Source organism: Antedon bifida, chromosome 5, assembly GCF_963402885.1.
Source record: "Antedon bifida chromosome 5, ecAntBifi1.1, whole genome shotgun sequence".
Lineage (NCBI taxonomy): Eukaryota > Metazoa > Echinodermata > Crinoidea > Comatulida > Antedonidae > Antedon > Antedon bifida.
This window is the reverse complement of record NC_136230.1, coordinates 26239640-26254945: the sequence shown is the minus strand read 5'-3', so window position 1 is coordinate 26254945 and position 15306 is coordinate 26239640. Positions and strand designations below refer to the sequence as shown.

Genomic DNA, 15306 nt, shown 5'->3' with positions numbered 1-15306 from the left:
AGAGGGTTACCCCGTACTGGTCCATTCAGCCCCTGCTGTCGTTGTGGACAGACGGGTGCCGTTTGGTAGCAGCACTCGACACGAAGGGATAGGGGAGTAGAACGCTGTGGTTTGTGTCGTCCACACCTGTGCGCAATTCTTTAGGCTGCAAATCCCAGGTTATTCCCCATTTACATTTTATCTAAAACATGGATGATCTGTTAAAAGTGCATAAAATACGCCGATCCACCAGCAATGGACACCTGGTTTGCTACGTTCATACGTTTATGTGTTTTGTTTTTTTTAAAATTAATTATGCCATGGAATAGTAAGAATATTCAGTCAACTCGAGCCAACTAGACTAACGTATTAGATGTTTATTTATAGAAGGTAATTAATGGAATGAATCATTGGTGGTTTGGGTTAATTAAGCACTTTTGATGCCCAAACCCCCACTTCCCCTCCACCTCTCACACACCCACCTCATCCCTTCTAAATCCTAGATCCACCGCCAATTTTGAAGTTGATACGTGATACACAAATATAGAAAAATGGAGCTTTTCAGTGAATTTTAGTGACTTACCGTTCAGTTTCTTTGGCTATAGTTGTTGATGGATTTCAACGAGTACTTTGGCATAAGTAGGCCTAGTGGTTAAGATGTGATGCCTTTTGAAAGATTGATTACTGACTTCTTAAGTAGCAAAGTAGTCCTACTTACTTGACATAAATACCGTACATGTTGGTTAGAACAACAATTGAGGCACATGTGCTCAATTTTCACAACCGAATCATGACACTAAAAAGGAGTAAATTCATTAGAACAATTGAATTTTCAATTTATGTCTTAACGAATTAGCAATAATTATTATAGACGTATTTTAAGCCGTTTTGTACTGTCATAAAACGCAAAGTACCCGACTCTGCGCAGGTGTCATTAGGTAGACCTTAACGGACTATTGACAGTTATCTAGATACGAGCTTAGGTATTATTAAATACTTTTAATACATATTAATGACAGCTTCATAGTCGGTAGTCTGGGTTCCAGACGGAGTTTCGAATTAATATTACTAAAGATAAATATTTTGGCACATATGGCGTTTCATACGTATAATACATGAGATCGTATTTTCGGACAAAAATCGAAAAGCCTCGAAAGGGGCAAGTCTACATAATCGGGTGAAAGTAACGAAACAAAAGTTAAATTCATTCTTCTTTATTTTGCATTAACGATGGTGCGCATACGCTGATCCACCTGATCAACAGTGATGAACAATTGGTACACGTTCACAATGTATACTATTATTCATTACGCGCTATCACGTCATACGCATCGTAATTATATGTCATTGTGTAGACATTGTTGATTCCATTAGTTAGAATTAGTCCTAATAATTCTATTTAATCGGATGGTCTTTAATTGAAACCAATTAGGCCTAAGCGTATTGCATTGTCGTAAAACGTCTGGACACTTTGGTCCAGGATGAATAGAACGATAAACAATATAACCAGCATAGCAGAGATTTTCATGTGCCCATACATGGTAGTGCTATGCTTAAATATGGTAGTGATATGACATCATCATGTACTTTTATGGGCACATCACATTTTTTGACACATAAAGTTTGATAGTGTAGACAATGCTTAACGACTAAACCCAATAGCCTAAACCAAACATCGAAGACAAGACAAGACAAACACTATCGATCTTTATGTGAAAAAAAAAAATTGTGATGTGCCCATAATATGGACATGGTGATGTCATATCACTGCCATATTTGAGCATATAACTACCATATTTGGGCACACCACAATTTTTTGTCTAATTAGTTTGACAGTGTTTGTCTGTATGCACAATGTATTACAAATGTAAGTATTTCTACAGTAGCAACCAAACGAACCGTGTCCTTCATTCGATTTTGTCAAAAAGCCTCAATTTAACATGTATAATTACTAGCTGTGTGTAGCTATATGACAATTAATGTATCCCTGTAAGCAATATGAGGTACATCTGTACGCTTCATTTACGTATCATTCACATTGTATTTACCATTTAAATATGAGAATCAAGGTTAAGGCTTGTGTCTGCGCAATCTAATGTTAATGTTTTTCTATTTATTTTGATCACTTACGGCTTGACAATCAACGTTTGCTTACTCATGTTTTGTTAAATGCATTTTCTTGAATTCATCTCAGGTAGTCTTAAATGGTTTATGTACTACGATGAATATAAATTCAATAATATTACCAAGGGCAAATACTAAAATAATGCAAATAATGACTCTTCAGAATTAAACTACAAAAGCTGTTCAAATGTAAGCTAGGAATTTCCACGCTTTATGAAAACACTTTATCAGGGCTAAATAACGTCGACATAGGCCTACATGCAGAAATTTACGATAATCGGTCGAGTGAAAAGCAAGTAATTTTATAAGTAGTGGTAGATTTTTCACCGCTTGTAATTGGTAAAATAATTTGTATGTGCGTTCTCTCCTTTCCCACATAGACGCAGCGCGACGCAAATGAGTTGACCAATCACAACCGGTCGGCACTTTTGATGATCAATCGCATTAAGCTCCGTTTACACTATCAAACTTTATGTGACAAAAAATGTGATGCGCATATATATGGACATGATGATGTCATATGACTACCATTTTTGGGCATATCAGTACCGTATTTGGTCACATCACAATTTTTTTGTCAAACTAGTTTGACAGTCTAAACAGAGCATTACTTGCGGTGCGCTTAATAGTCCTAGTGGGAACCAAGCTTAAGCTCCACGAAACCGTTTCAATTTGAGCAGTGTGAATCCAATATAACTTGAAATTGACTATTTCTAATTGACAGGAAGTATACCCACCTCTGCACAAATTGCACTGTGGCTATCATTGTTAATATTAAATGTAAAGTGTTAATATTTTGCCGGAAGTCCCACAATTCTTCAATGTACATGACGTATTTGCATAACGCACGATACACAAACAAGTATGTTGTTTCAAAGCGTACTTGTGAAGTAGAGAAATAGAAAATATTAACGTTGAAATAAGATGAATTTCAAATGATTGGGTTGGGAGGTATGCTCGTGGATGTTAATCTCAAATTTCTCATCTCAGCAGTATTCTGTTATTACAGTATTATTCTTCTTCCCGAAAGCACATCAATGCTTCTATTCACAACCACTTACATATGCCCCAGGTTGATTATGAAGAATATACCAATTTTAATGTAATGAAACGTCAGGCTATGTAATATAAAATAGTACATAATGATATTTCGCATTAATCTGCTGCATGCCTGTATAGCTAGGTCTACTATTGGAGATGATTATTAGAGGTGGGATAGATGGGTGTAGACAGGTTTCCTAGATCGAACACTGATCCTAAAAAGATTTGGCATTTTCTCACACAGATCTGATGTAATCTAATCTAATCAGTCAACTCTATTGGTTTGAGAGCCGATAATCAATACTATATACATTCGATTATTATCAATCCACCTTACAACTTGAATGCACAAGATATGCTTAATATCATATTTCACCGTAATACAAAATTACTTAGTTTTCTATTAAAATGTATATAAAAGCCAAAATTGTTTAGATTGGATCTGTACGATCTTGTGTCAGGAATCAATATAAATTTATTATAAGAGATTGTTAATACTTTGAAAGAAAAATGACTTTGAATATTATTTAAAATGACAGATGGTTCATATTAATAATAAAAAACGCAGTAAAATTCAGTTCACACATAACTTGAAGCCAAACAATAGAATATATAATGATTTACAGCGTTAAGCTGCTTTCACACGGAAGACGGATTTATCTTGTTAAATAATGGAATACCAATTGAACGGCGCAGTCTTGCACGTTGCATGTTACAGTACCTCAATGAGAGCTGGTGTGGTATCATAAATATGTTTGGCTATAAGATCCCTCAAGCCAAACGTAGGCCTATTGCACATTAGGATTACGTGATAGGTTGGGTGGACAAATTGCGTGGACAAAATATTATAGAAATATCGAAAAACATAGTGAATGATGAATGAACACTTTCTGCGCTCAACGCAATTACGTTTAATCGCTACTCCAAGTAAACACTAACTGTACTAACTTGTCCGAAATATACCCAAACTTATATGACTAGATTCCTCCATAACTTCCTATAAGCCATTGTGACAGCCAGTTCCTCTCTCTGTATACCAGTATCCATCTCTAGTACATCAATGTATGTGAGTGCTAGTCTTCCATGTTTTGCAAGCCACATCAGAACATCTGCAATGATTTCTTTTTAATTGTGAAGACAGTGTCCAGGAAATGTCAGTCTTCTTCTTATTGTTTTTGTTGGTATGGCCATGGATTAAAGAATAGAAGGATATGCATCGACGGTGACATCAAACGATTTTACAACGCGCTTGCCTATACTAAAGCACTGCTGCCAATCAAACAAACACGCTCATTGAACTCCGTGTCTCTAACCGCGGCCCTCTGTAAAACGCTGTGAATCAACTGTTACATTTTTTGAGACCAAAACGTAACCATGTAGAAATCGTATGCGCAGTCTGAATGTTCTATTGACATGTCTGCGTCGATGATTAATTGACAACAAAAATATATTGCTGAACAATTCTGTTTTAGTTTCATCACAATCGGACTACGAAAAGTTCACTTTCTTACGACTGGTAATTTTAAGTAGTTGGTAATATTAATAAAATATGCAATTTTTATATTTGAATTATCATTATTTGCCTGCCATCTTCTGTCATTAAAAATTGCGTTAATCTATAGAATATTAAATTATGCATTTGATCATGTATGTTGTTAGCGTGGCCGGTGTTCACACATACAACAATCGTGTTTTTAATATATGGCTAAGCAGTGGTTTCTTCATAAATCTCCTTAATTATCGATGTGATTATATTTAAATTGTAGTGCCTGGTGATTGGCTAGTGGTTATGTCATCCACATCACATCCAATCACCGGGCCTAATTGAATGAAAACAGCGATCCCTGATCCGGGATTGGCTCGCTATGTATAGTTTGCGATACGTTACCTAGCGGTCGTTTTGAAAAGTACACGCAGGGCAAACTTAATCACGAACAAACGAAGTACCTATTATTATTCACACAAGAAGTAAGACAACGGTGAGTATATAGATCATGATTAAATGTTGTATCTACTACACTTAAGATTAGCAGTATCAATGTCGGCAAATCATATGGTTTACTAGTAAGCCTAGAAGGCCTAGGCCTAGTATTTTGTAATTTTACATGTAGGCTGAGACAACAAATAGTTATTGTCTCAGATGTAGGGCTACTACAGGTCATAAAATGCTACTTTAATGTCATAAAAACATTAGCGAAGATCAATCGCGGCAGAAACCTATACTAATTACAATTATAGCATCTACAATTCTAAGCCAATAACAATATAGTATTGTTTTTACCTGGTATATTGATGAAGTAGGCCTACACTAGGGTCTTCACAATAACATACAATGTAATTTAATAACTGTTTTCAATAAAAATTATACTCAGTGGGAGGCCTGTAGCCACTTGTTTAGGAAACCTAAGTGGCCCTCTAAGTTTCAAAGATCGAGGCCTGGGACGTTTTTAGCACTTTCGACATATTTTATGCCTGTTCCTTTGGGCACTGCTCATGGGCCCCAAGCTTCAGGGCCCCTGGGTTTAGCCAGTGAGCGCACATAGTCGTTACGCCACTGATTATACTGTTCAAATATGTATGAATACATAGGTGCAACAATATTTTCTATTTTCTAGATAGAAAATGAGCAATCACCAATTGTGTCTGCAAACGATTTGTAGGCTATGTGGTAGCAGTAAAGTTTCTATGAAGGACCGGAAACCAAAGAACGCGCGAAAGAAGCGTAGCCAACAAGGTTAAATGTCGTTGCACATGTGCAGTAAACAATATATTAGGCACGCGACCGTTTCGTTGTTACCATGCGGTTAATTAAACTGTAACATTGTGGGCGGTCCGCGGTCTGTCGGCGAGAGTCAAGGAACCCTTGATCTCACGTCGATGCATATCCTTCTATTCTTTAATCCATGGTATGGCCAAAGTAGTACTTCGTTCTGGTTCTTTGTTGACATTTTATTCCCATAGCAGCACGGAGTCAATAATTGCTTCTCAAGTTTCTTTGTAGTGGTCCAACTTTCTGATCCATATATGACGAGCCGTAGTTTAAGTAAACACACAGTGTGCTTTGGTCCAGTAAAATAAAATAAATACATTATTATTACCCTTTCTGCTGTTATTGTTGCTTCTTTTTTTAATGTATTCAAAAGACAAAAAAACGAGAACGATCTTGCATTATTTAATACCTATAAGCCGGTATGTAGTACGGTATGTATGGAAATCGTATCCTTCAATCAGTTCTATAAATTTACTAACATTAAATACAAAGATCAGTAACAGGTTTAAAGAAAAGTAGTTGTATTACAACAGTCGTTTACAATTACTGTGAGAGAAATATAATAGTATATATATATGTATAACAATGTCAGAAAAAGCGAGTTTAGAGTAGGGAGACAGGCGTTTATTCAAAGGGAGAGAGGCGTTTATTCAAAGGGAGAGAGGCGTTTATTCAAACGGAGAGAGGCGTTTATTCAAAGGGAGAGAGGCGTTTATTCAAAGGGAGGGGGTCGTTTATTCGAATACGGTAATCCATGCCGATCAACATGCAGATTGTATTCAAGCGCATGCGCACAACGTTTTCGTAGATGATGGTAAGTCACACAGGCTTATTCATAATCGCATTGAGGTTGGAAGAGGACACATTAAAAAATAGAGTTATTAAAACGTGCGTTTCCGTTTTACAGATTTACTTTGTGAGTAAGACGATGGAAAAAAATGGCGAAGCAAATAATATGTTCAGATGGAAAGAAAATCCCGCCACGCTACTTCCGTACACACCACCAGAATGGGCGGCACATTTAAACGGTTCTCCAACCGTACGGATAAAGGTAATCAATTTATTTTTTTATCAGGGGAGATTAATATTCTCGCTTTCATTCCATTGGTTGTATCTTCAAACTTGATATATTCAGAGTAGAAAACTCAGCCTGCCTGGTAGCATGCTAGAGCTTTATGGTTGACGAGGGAAAGGCAGGCCTAACAGTAGGCCTACAGAAGATTGACGAGGGATAGGTAACAGTAGGCCTACACAAGATGTGGATTGAAAATGGGTCAGGTTGTGATGAGGGAAGTGTGTTTGCTACTGTAGGAGTTTGATCAATTTGTTTAGGTATATTGTTAATAGCGATTTGTCAATTTACCGATGGTGACACAAGACATACATAGCTAGCCCTAAACAATTTCATTTCATTAATAATAATAACAACACCATTAGTTTTATGTAAAGCTAATATCTGACTCCACAAAACAAGTTCGTTGACTTATGCAAACTTAGTCGAGTCTGACGAGTTTTTCGAATTAAGACAATCTGCTTTGCATAGACACATTTCCAAGGCAGACAAATTTCAAAGGCAGACAGATAACCGACTTCCATTATGAATAAATAAACAGAATACATAAACAATATTGAATAGACAAAGTATGTGTTGAAAACAGAGATAATGCATTTGTGCTCATATGTACTAACATGTGTTGTCTCTATTTCATCGATTGAAAATCAAATTATACGGCATTGTTCGCGCAAATTGACTGTAATTTAAAGAAAACAACGGATACAAAGTGAGCACATTACCATGTCCAGATGAATAACGGTTCACAAAAAGTAGTACTACATCAATTAACATTTAGCACATAATTACGCTACCTGACTATTTGCGCTTATTTCGTCAGTGACACGATATCAGAGGACGCAAAAAGACCAACGACTAGCGGTGCACACTGATCGTCAAATGGAAGTCTCGTGTCGCGCGAAGCTTGAAAAATAGCAACTCAAGCCTCCTCGAACTCCGAATTCACCGCGTTGAAGTTGAAAATCGACTACTGACTCTTACACGTCACATTCGATTTGATGTTCACACTGAAATCGTTTGTCGCGTCAAAATTACGGTTCGATTTTACGCGTGTCGCTTCGCGTGTAAATTCAGTGTGAATCGCCCTACGTTCTTTGGCTTACGTCAGATATGAAAGTGTACGTATACGAGTAGCTGTTAACGACACGGAGAGTTACAAGAGAGTTACCATACGAGGCACTTGCATTGGATGCAACTCTGATGTTTCGGATTCTTCGGATTGAATATGTTCTATTCACGACTAACTCTGTGCGTGTGAACCAAGCTATCGTGATTTTATTATATTTTGAGAATACGTCTACTGACATTTAAAGAGATTTTCCAGAATAGGCCAAACAAATTTAAGAAGCTTATTTCCATTTTGGTTGATTTCTGAATATTAATATTATTATAAAAAAAACAATCCGTCACTATTTGTTCAGAATAAATAGGTCTATAAATTGCTTCTGGCTTAGATATTAGCATATCTGTTAACGTAATCTAATCAAGCACGATATTTTCAATGCTTTGAATAAAACAATATTGATGTAACAACAGATTCTTAGAACACTGCTTTACTTTGCTAATTCATAACAATATATTAATCAATAATTAAAGCATGCGTCAAAGTCATAATGTAACGACACAAAATTACGATGCCCATGAGAATAATAGATGTGGGACAAATACAAGGAAAATATAGAAATGCGAAAAAATAAACAAACACATAAACAGCAGATGATTTAATTGATTTTATATTTAATACCTCCACGAGTTATGATAAACAGCCCTTCAAGTTGCGCGCAACCATGCCTAGGCCGCCTAAAGGCGTATGCATATAATATTAATAATACTGATATGCAGTAAAGAGGAGATTAAAAATCTAATAATTTCAAATCCAAGTCCTCAACAGACAACTGTCTGCCACGGTGATTTATTCAAAGAGTAAAACAAATATTGAGTCACATTTAGAGTTGATTCTTGGAGATGAATAGCATGGTTCTGTATCCTGTCTCTGGATACCATGAATTTCTTTCTCTTGATAACGACACACTCTCAAAGAGATCAGAACGTCTTTGATTGGAATAATGATTCCCTTCGCTTGGGGATAGCCTTAAGAAGCTGGAAAATAACCTGATTAAAACATTGCTAAGCTCTTGTCTACACTATCAAGCTTTATGTGACAAACAAATGTGATGTGCCCATATATAGACATGATGATGTCATATCACTACCGTATTTGGGCACATCACACTGTATGTTTTGTCAAACTAGTTTGATAGTGTAGACAGGGCTTTAGAGTAAAACTAGACTCAAGTCTGTAGTTATTTCGAGGCTTTCGATGTTTGTAGAAAGGTCTGAAATACAAGTTTACAAGCTCAAGTAGTACACATACGAAACGCTATATGTGCCAAAATATTTATCTTTTTACTAATTATTAAGTCCGTCTGTAACCTAGACTAGAGTAAAACCAACGTTACTCGTACTAATGTATACCCGAGTACAAATCCTTCTTATGCACGTTTATGCATTACGATATTCATTATAGGCCTAATAATATTTGAATGATGTAGCCTACTGTAGAGTTATAAATGATGCCACAACCAACAGCAAAATGAAGTCGCAACAGCCTAAGAGGGTTATCAAGTGAACATACGACAACATAAATACAAACAGAGTTACTCTAATCTCAGTGCTTCAGTGCTAGCTCCACATAAAGCTCTGTCTAAACTAGTTTGACAAAAACAGTGTGATGTGCCCAAATATGGTAGTGGTATGACATCATCATGTCCATATATGGGCACATCAATCATATTTGTTGTCACATAGTTTGCTAGTGTATACAGAGCTTAAGACTGATGGAAATATTGAACTATGCTCATCATGTATGCTTCCTACTACTTCAATGAAACGGTCATATTTTTGCAAACGACTTCAAAGTGTAAGGTTAAGAATTAGAATTCAGTCCGTGACGGTTCCGCGTATTATGAGTTTCGAATGCTGGCGCCAAATTTCCCCGAGAAAAGCAAGCCAGTTAATGAAGATATACGTGCGTAGAAGCCACCTCGTCTGGTAACTATGCTCTCTCTCTGCTTTAGGTTAATTTTAATCCGCCCTTGTGATTAGACAGTCTGTAGGCCTACACATAGAACGTGTTTTACTTTGCGCTGATGTAGAGCGTCCTGTATTAGTAGCATGAATGTAATACGATTCCAAAATGTCCATCGTTACAATCATGCAAATGTCTGTGGCAATAAATATTAAATATTGATAGAAATACTTTACGTCCCGTTTTACGCACACGTGTAGATAATTGGTGCGGCTTTGAACGCAAGTTTGGGACTGTATCTGTTATAGCTTCGCGCGCACGCGTCCACCCCCACCCCGTCGGGGCTTTTGGTTAATCCTGGCGTCACCACAGCTGTCTTGAGATCGGGATTGTCCTCTATACGAGACCGTATATACCAACTCTTATCGGTGCTCCGAATGTGTGGGCTTTCACTTATTTTTCATAGATAATAAAAATCTGTACCAATCATGTAAATCGATCGAATGAGTATTGCCGGTATTGCTGACATGACCTAAATCATTAAAAACCCGCTAGCTAAATTAAGTAGGCCTAGGCCCATAATGTCAAACCCCACACACGCACCCTTGTTTATAGCCTTAGCCGTTCTAATGCCTAGCTCTAGAACGTTAATAAAATATAGGCCTAACCATAACTGGCAAATGGACTTGCTCTGAAAATGATATTCATTCATAGTCAAATTTACATTAATATATGATAGTAATTGGTTAAGTAAACAATGTATCTTGAAATTGGATAAGCAGCAATTGAATAAAATCGACATCTTTAATCAAATAATTCGGATTAATTCAATTTATGGCTCTAATGCTAAACACTGGGAGTGTGCGTCAATTATAATCTGTCTTCCGTAAATACAAAACGAACATAATGTATCGACAAAACCGCCTATTGGTTGGTATTAAAACATAGCGGAGAATCATACACGCTCTTAACGAGGTATTACATGTTCGCACAGCCTGTCATTGAGCGTTATAGGTAGTATAATAGTGACAGTAATAGCATTGGAACCCGTTTGATTTGGTTAAACGAATATTTAAACGTTGACTTTATTTAAGTAGTGTAGGCTCTTGAAATCTTGAAATACCGCATGGCCCACAAGTAAATGTAAGCCTAATAGAGAAAACAAAACAAAAATGCTATAACCAAAAAATCGATTGATTAATCGTTAGTGTGTGTTTCGTAGTTTCTCTTTTTTTAAACTAAATCGGACGCTACGACGTAGGCGCAACGCAGGACGTGAGTTGATCATCAATCACAATCGAAAATTCGGATGATACATCATCGTGTCGTGTTTGGTTCACTTGCTGTGCGCTTACTTATACGGTGCTCTTACTAAAGCTTGGTTCACACTAGAGAGGTAACGCAAAGTAAATGATTTGACCATGAATCACAGACGATTGATTATTCAAACTCGCCTATGATTGTTCAACTTGCTTGCGTTGCGTCTCTAGTGAGAACCAAGCTTTACTTGCGGTGTGCATGCTATGTCCTTCTGTTGCGTCCGAGTGGGAACCAAGCATTAGTTGATATAAAACCAGATGGCATAAACTTAAGCACGCGGTATTTAAAATGTTAAGACCTTTGTAATGTAATTTCACCTGAATTAATACTAATACAAATTTCAATCTGTTTTAACGTTTTTCTTTTAACGATCAATCTACATTCTCATCGGTGCCGATGCTTTGCCTGGTGTCTAGAAAACTTAGAACTAGAAAACTAAGATCGCAGATATATCTGAGTTTTCTGGAACTATAAAACTCAGATATCTGAGTTTTCTAGATCTATAAAACTCAGATTTCAAGATCTTAGTTTTCTAGTTTTATTCTGGTTTAAGAAAACTCAGACCACTAAATGGATCATTCCATTAATAATCAGAGGATAGGTTATTTGAAAAACAATTAATTTTAGAGTATATATTTTATGATCAAATAAAAATTACCATTAATTAATATCATTCATGGATATGTTTTATGAATGAAGTTACCATGCTGATCCAATATTAGTAAATGTAATAATTAAATCGAAACATTAAGAAAAATTATGCAAACCCTAACTAATATCATTATTAATGATGCAATGAAATATTTATAAAAAGGTATACAGTATTTTTTCAACACCTCTATTTAATAATTGATCGATCCATTTAGTGGTCTGAGCTTTCTTATAGCAGAACGAAAATAGAAAACTCAGATCTTGAAATCTGAGTTCTAGAAAACTCAGGTATATCTGAGATCTGTGTTTCCTAGATCTTGAAATCTGAGTTCTAGAAAACTCAGGTATATCTGAGATCTGTTTCCTAGATCTTGAAATCTGAGTTCTAGAAAACTCAGGTATATCTGAGATCTGTGTTCCTAGATCTAGAAATCTGAGTTCTAGAAAACTCATGTATATCTAAGATCTGCGTTTCCTAGATCTTGAAATCTGAGTTTTAGAAAACTCAGGTATATCTGAGATCTGTGTTTTCTAGACATCCGATGTAGCCTGTGAATGAGCTTCGGGTATCATAGCAGATATTGAACTACGGCAGAGGGATCAAGTTTCTTTGAACAGAGCAGCCTCATTGTCATAATCCTTACACGCATTATTAACACTAATGTTCTCATTCATTTAATATCGACATTGTTACGATAAACGATGTACCATGAGGAAAAGAAAATACTATTTTATTGAATAAATAAATCAAAGGATGACACAAATCGATCAATAATTAAGAAATAATGACAAAATATTACACAGCGATATTATTAGAATAAATATTGCACGCCGAGGTAATGAGATGGTTTGGTATAATTAATAATCGTTAATATTACTACTGAGAACTAAATGATAATGATGACAAAGATGTTAATGAGATTAAGAGCGGTAGAGGATACTTTATGTTGAGATGAAGAGGACGAGAAGAGTGACGATGATAAAACGACGACGACGACGATGATGTTGATGATGATGATGATGATGACGATGATGATGATGATGATGATGATGATGACGATGATGATGATGATGACGAGGATGATGATGATGATGAAAACGATAATGGTCACACTGGTAAGGATGATGATGATAATGACGTCAACGACGATGATGATGATGATGATAATGATGATGATGAAGAGGATGATGATGATGAAGATGGTGAAGATGAAGAGGATGATGATAATGATGAAGATTATAATGATGATGATGATAATGGTGATCAAACGACGAGAAGAGTGACGATGATAAAACGACGACGACGACGACGATGAAAACGATAATGATGATGATGATGATATGAGCAACAAGGGCTCGAAATACAGTTATGTTTATATTTATTTTGAAGAGAAAAATCAATTTCAATTGTTTTTTATAGTTATTTCAACCGATGACACCAATACATTTGTGGAAAATCCCAGGCATACCGGAGGACGTTGAATTGTACATAAAACGTGATGATATGACGGGGGCAGCAATGACTGGTAACAAGGTTAGACGTGTCAAATTATGGGCTTAGCGCCCCAGAATTTTAATATAATCAGCTGGCGACGTTTAAATAAGGCTTGTCATTTACTATTGCTAAACCATCATTTTTTAAACGGTATTCGACACACGTATGACTTTCTCGGCTTATAGAATATTTAGGGCTAGCTCGCAGAAGCTCGAGCGGTATATGTTGCTATATGCATTCATTATAAACATAGAAAGGTTCCTACATGGTAGGCCTACTATCGCTGTCAGTTCCATCCGTAAAGAGTAACGCGCATGTCGGCACTAAAGTGTATAAACCCGAACCCATCTGAATGTTGTTTAGGCCTCTGTCCAAAACCAAATACAAGAATTCTTCTACATCATCATGTTGATGCATCACCTTTCACGTACCACAAGACGCATTAGGATCCAGTTTGTCTATTTGCCCGACGGCCATATTTTTAAATGTCCGTTTGATTTAATATCAACTGAATAACGTAGATGAAAAATATCCTATAATAATAATAACGATGGATTATTTAATGTAGCGGATTTCGCCTTCAGTAAAAGAAATTTGTATTCGTAATTATACAGGGTTAAATTATTGATAATCACTTATAAATAAATATGGTTATATGTATGGTTAAGTAATTGCTTATTATAACGATAGCAACCATGGCATTCACCATATTTCTATTTTGTGAGAGTATACAGCCACCTTTATTCAAGCCCGTAGCCAGGGGGTTTGAATAGGGTTCGAATGAACAATATTTGTCCTGAAGTTCCCCTTTTCAAAAGTAGGCCTAACGACCAGCGAAAGTGGCTGCTCTTGACAATTTGGATAATCCATTCAGGCATATTTTTGGCTAGGCCTACAATATTTTCTTCAGCTATGCCCTAAAGTTCATGATTGCTTACCCTCGCATATCTCTTTCTGGTAAAAAGACATCCTACCTAATAGAACAATCCTCGCTACTTCCTTTATTACTTAACATTCCATTTATTGCGCTGTTAATAAATATAATAAGTATGTAGGCCTATGCAAGTTTATTTTAAAGTGGTCGTTAATTGGAGGGGTTGGTCTATGCCCAAACTGTGGTCTTTGGTCTCTAATGAGAGGTAGTCTTTAATTTGAGGAAGCAGCTAATGGTAATAGAAGATAGGCGGTCATCCGGGGCTGTGGTCCTTAATTGGAAAGATTCTTTAAATACACCTGTATTACTTTGCCGTTGTAAATATGTGTTTACAATCAGTCAAATAGTAGGCCCTATTATAATTTAATAACAAATTAATTAACCCTTCTGGGCATCACCATTTGAGATGATTTCGTAAATTTTGCATTCATAATTATCGTCCTCAAACCGTTTGCATCACCGTAGGACAACGTTACATCGATGAATTTAAATTGTTTGTTATTTCGCCGTTTACATCTTCGAAAAACATGTAGGCCTAAACGTTGCTATTGTTAACTTCTTCCATTTAGGAGCAAACTTCAACATACATAAATTATATGTGATTTCGCTTCTGTTGTGCCTTTGTGAGAATTTGAATTAGTAAAACACTTAGTGCTCTTTTTGAGTTGCCGCGGTTGTTTTCTGATTAAACCAGTTCACAACTTTTAATAAGTCCAGAAAAAAAACAACCAAACTTTACGTTTTGCTGCCGTAATTCCATGATATCGAGCCATTTATATTGTAGGAAACAAACCTAAATTAAAACAAAATAAACTTTATTTATATACGGTAAAATATAGGAAAATAGTCCCTATCTGTAGGACATAAGATTAATTTCGAATTTATATTGGTT

The 15306-nt window shown here is 36.2% G+C and overlaps 1 protein-coding gene across 2 annotated transcripts in view; it reads left to right on the top strand.

The window, feature by feature from the left end:
- LOC144842783 (uncharacterized) overlaps positions 1-15306 on the top strand; it is a 47684-nt gene that overhangs the window by 6610 nt on the left and 25768 nt on the right. For both annotated transcript variants that reach the window (XM_078699316.1, XM_078699317.1), the window contains exons 2-3: positions 6822-6965; positions 13406-13519. In XM_078699316.1, the coding sequence (XP_078555442.1) occupies positions 6843-6965; positions 13406-13519 (237 nt within the window). In that variant the 5' untranslated portion in view covers positions 6822-6842. The remainder of the gene's footprint in view (positions 1-6821; positions 6966-13405; positions 13520-15306) is intronic.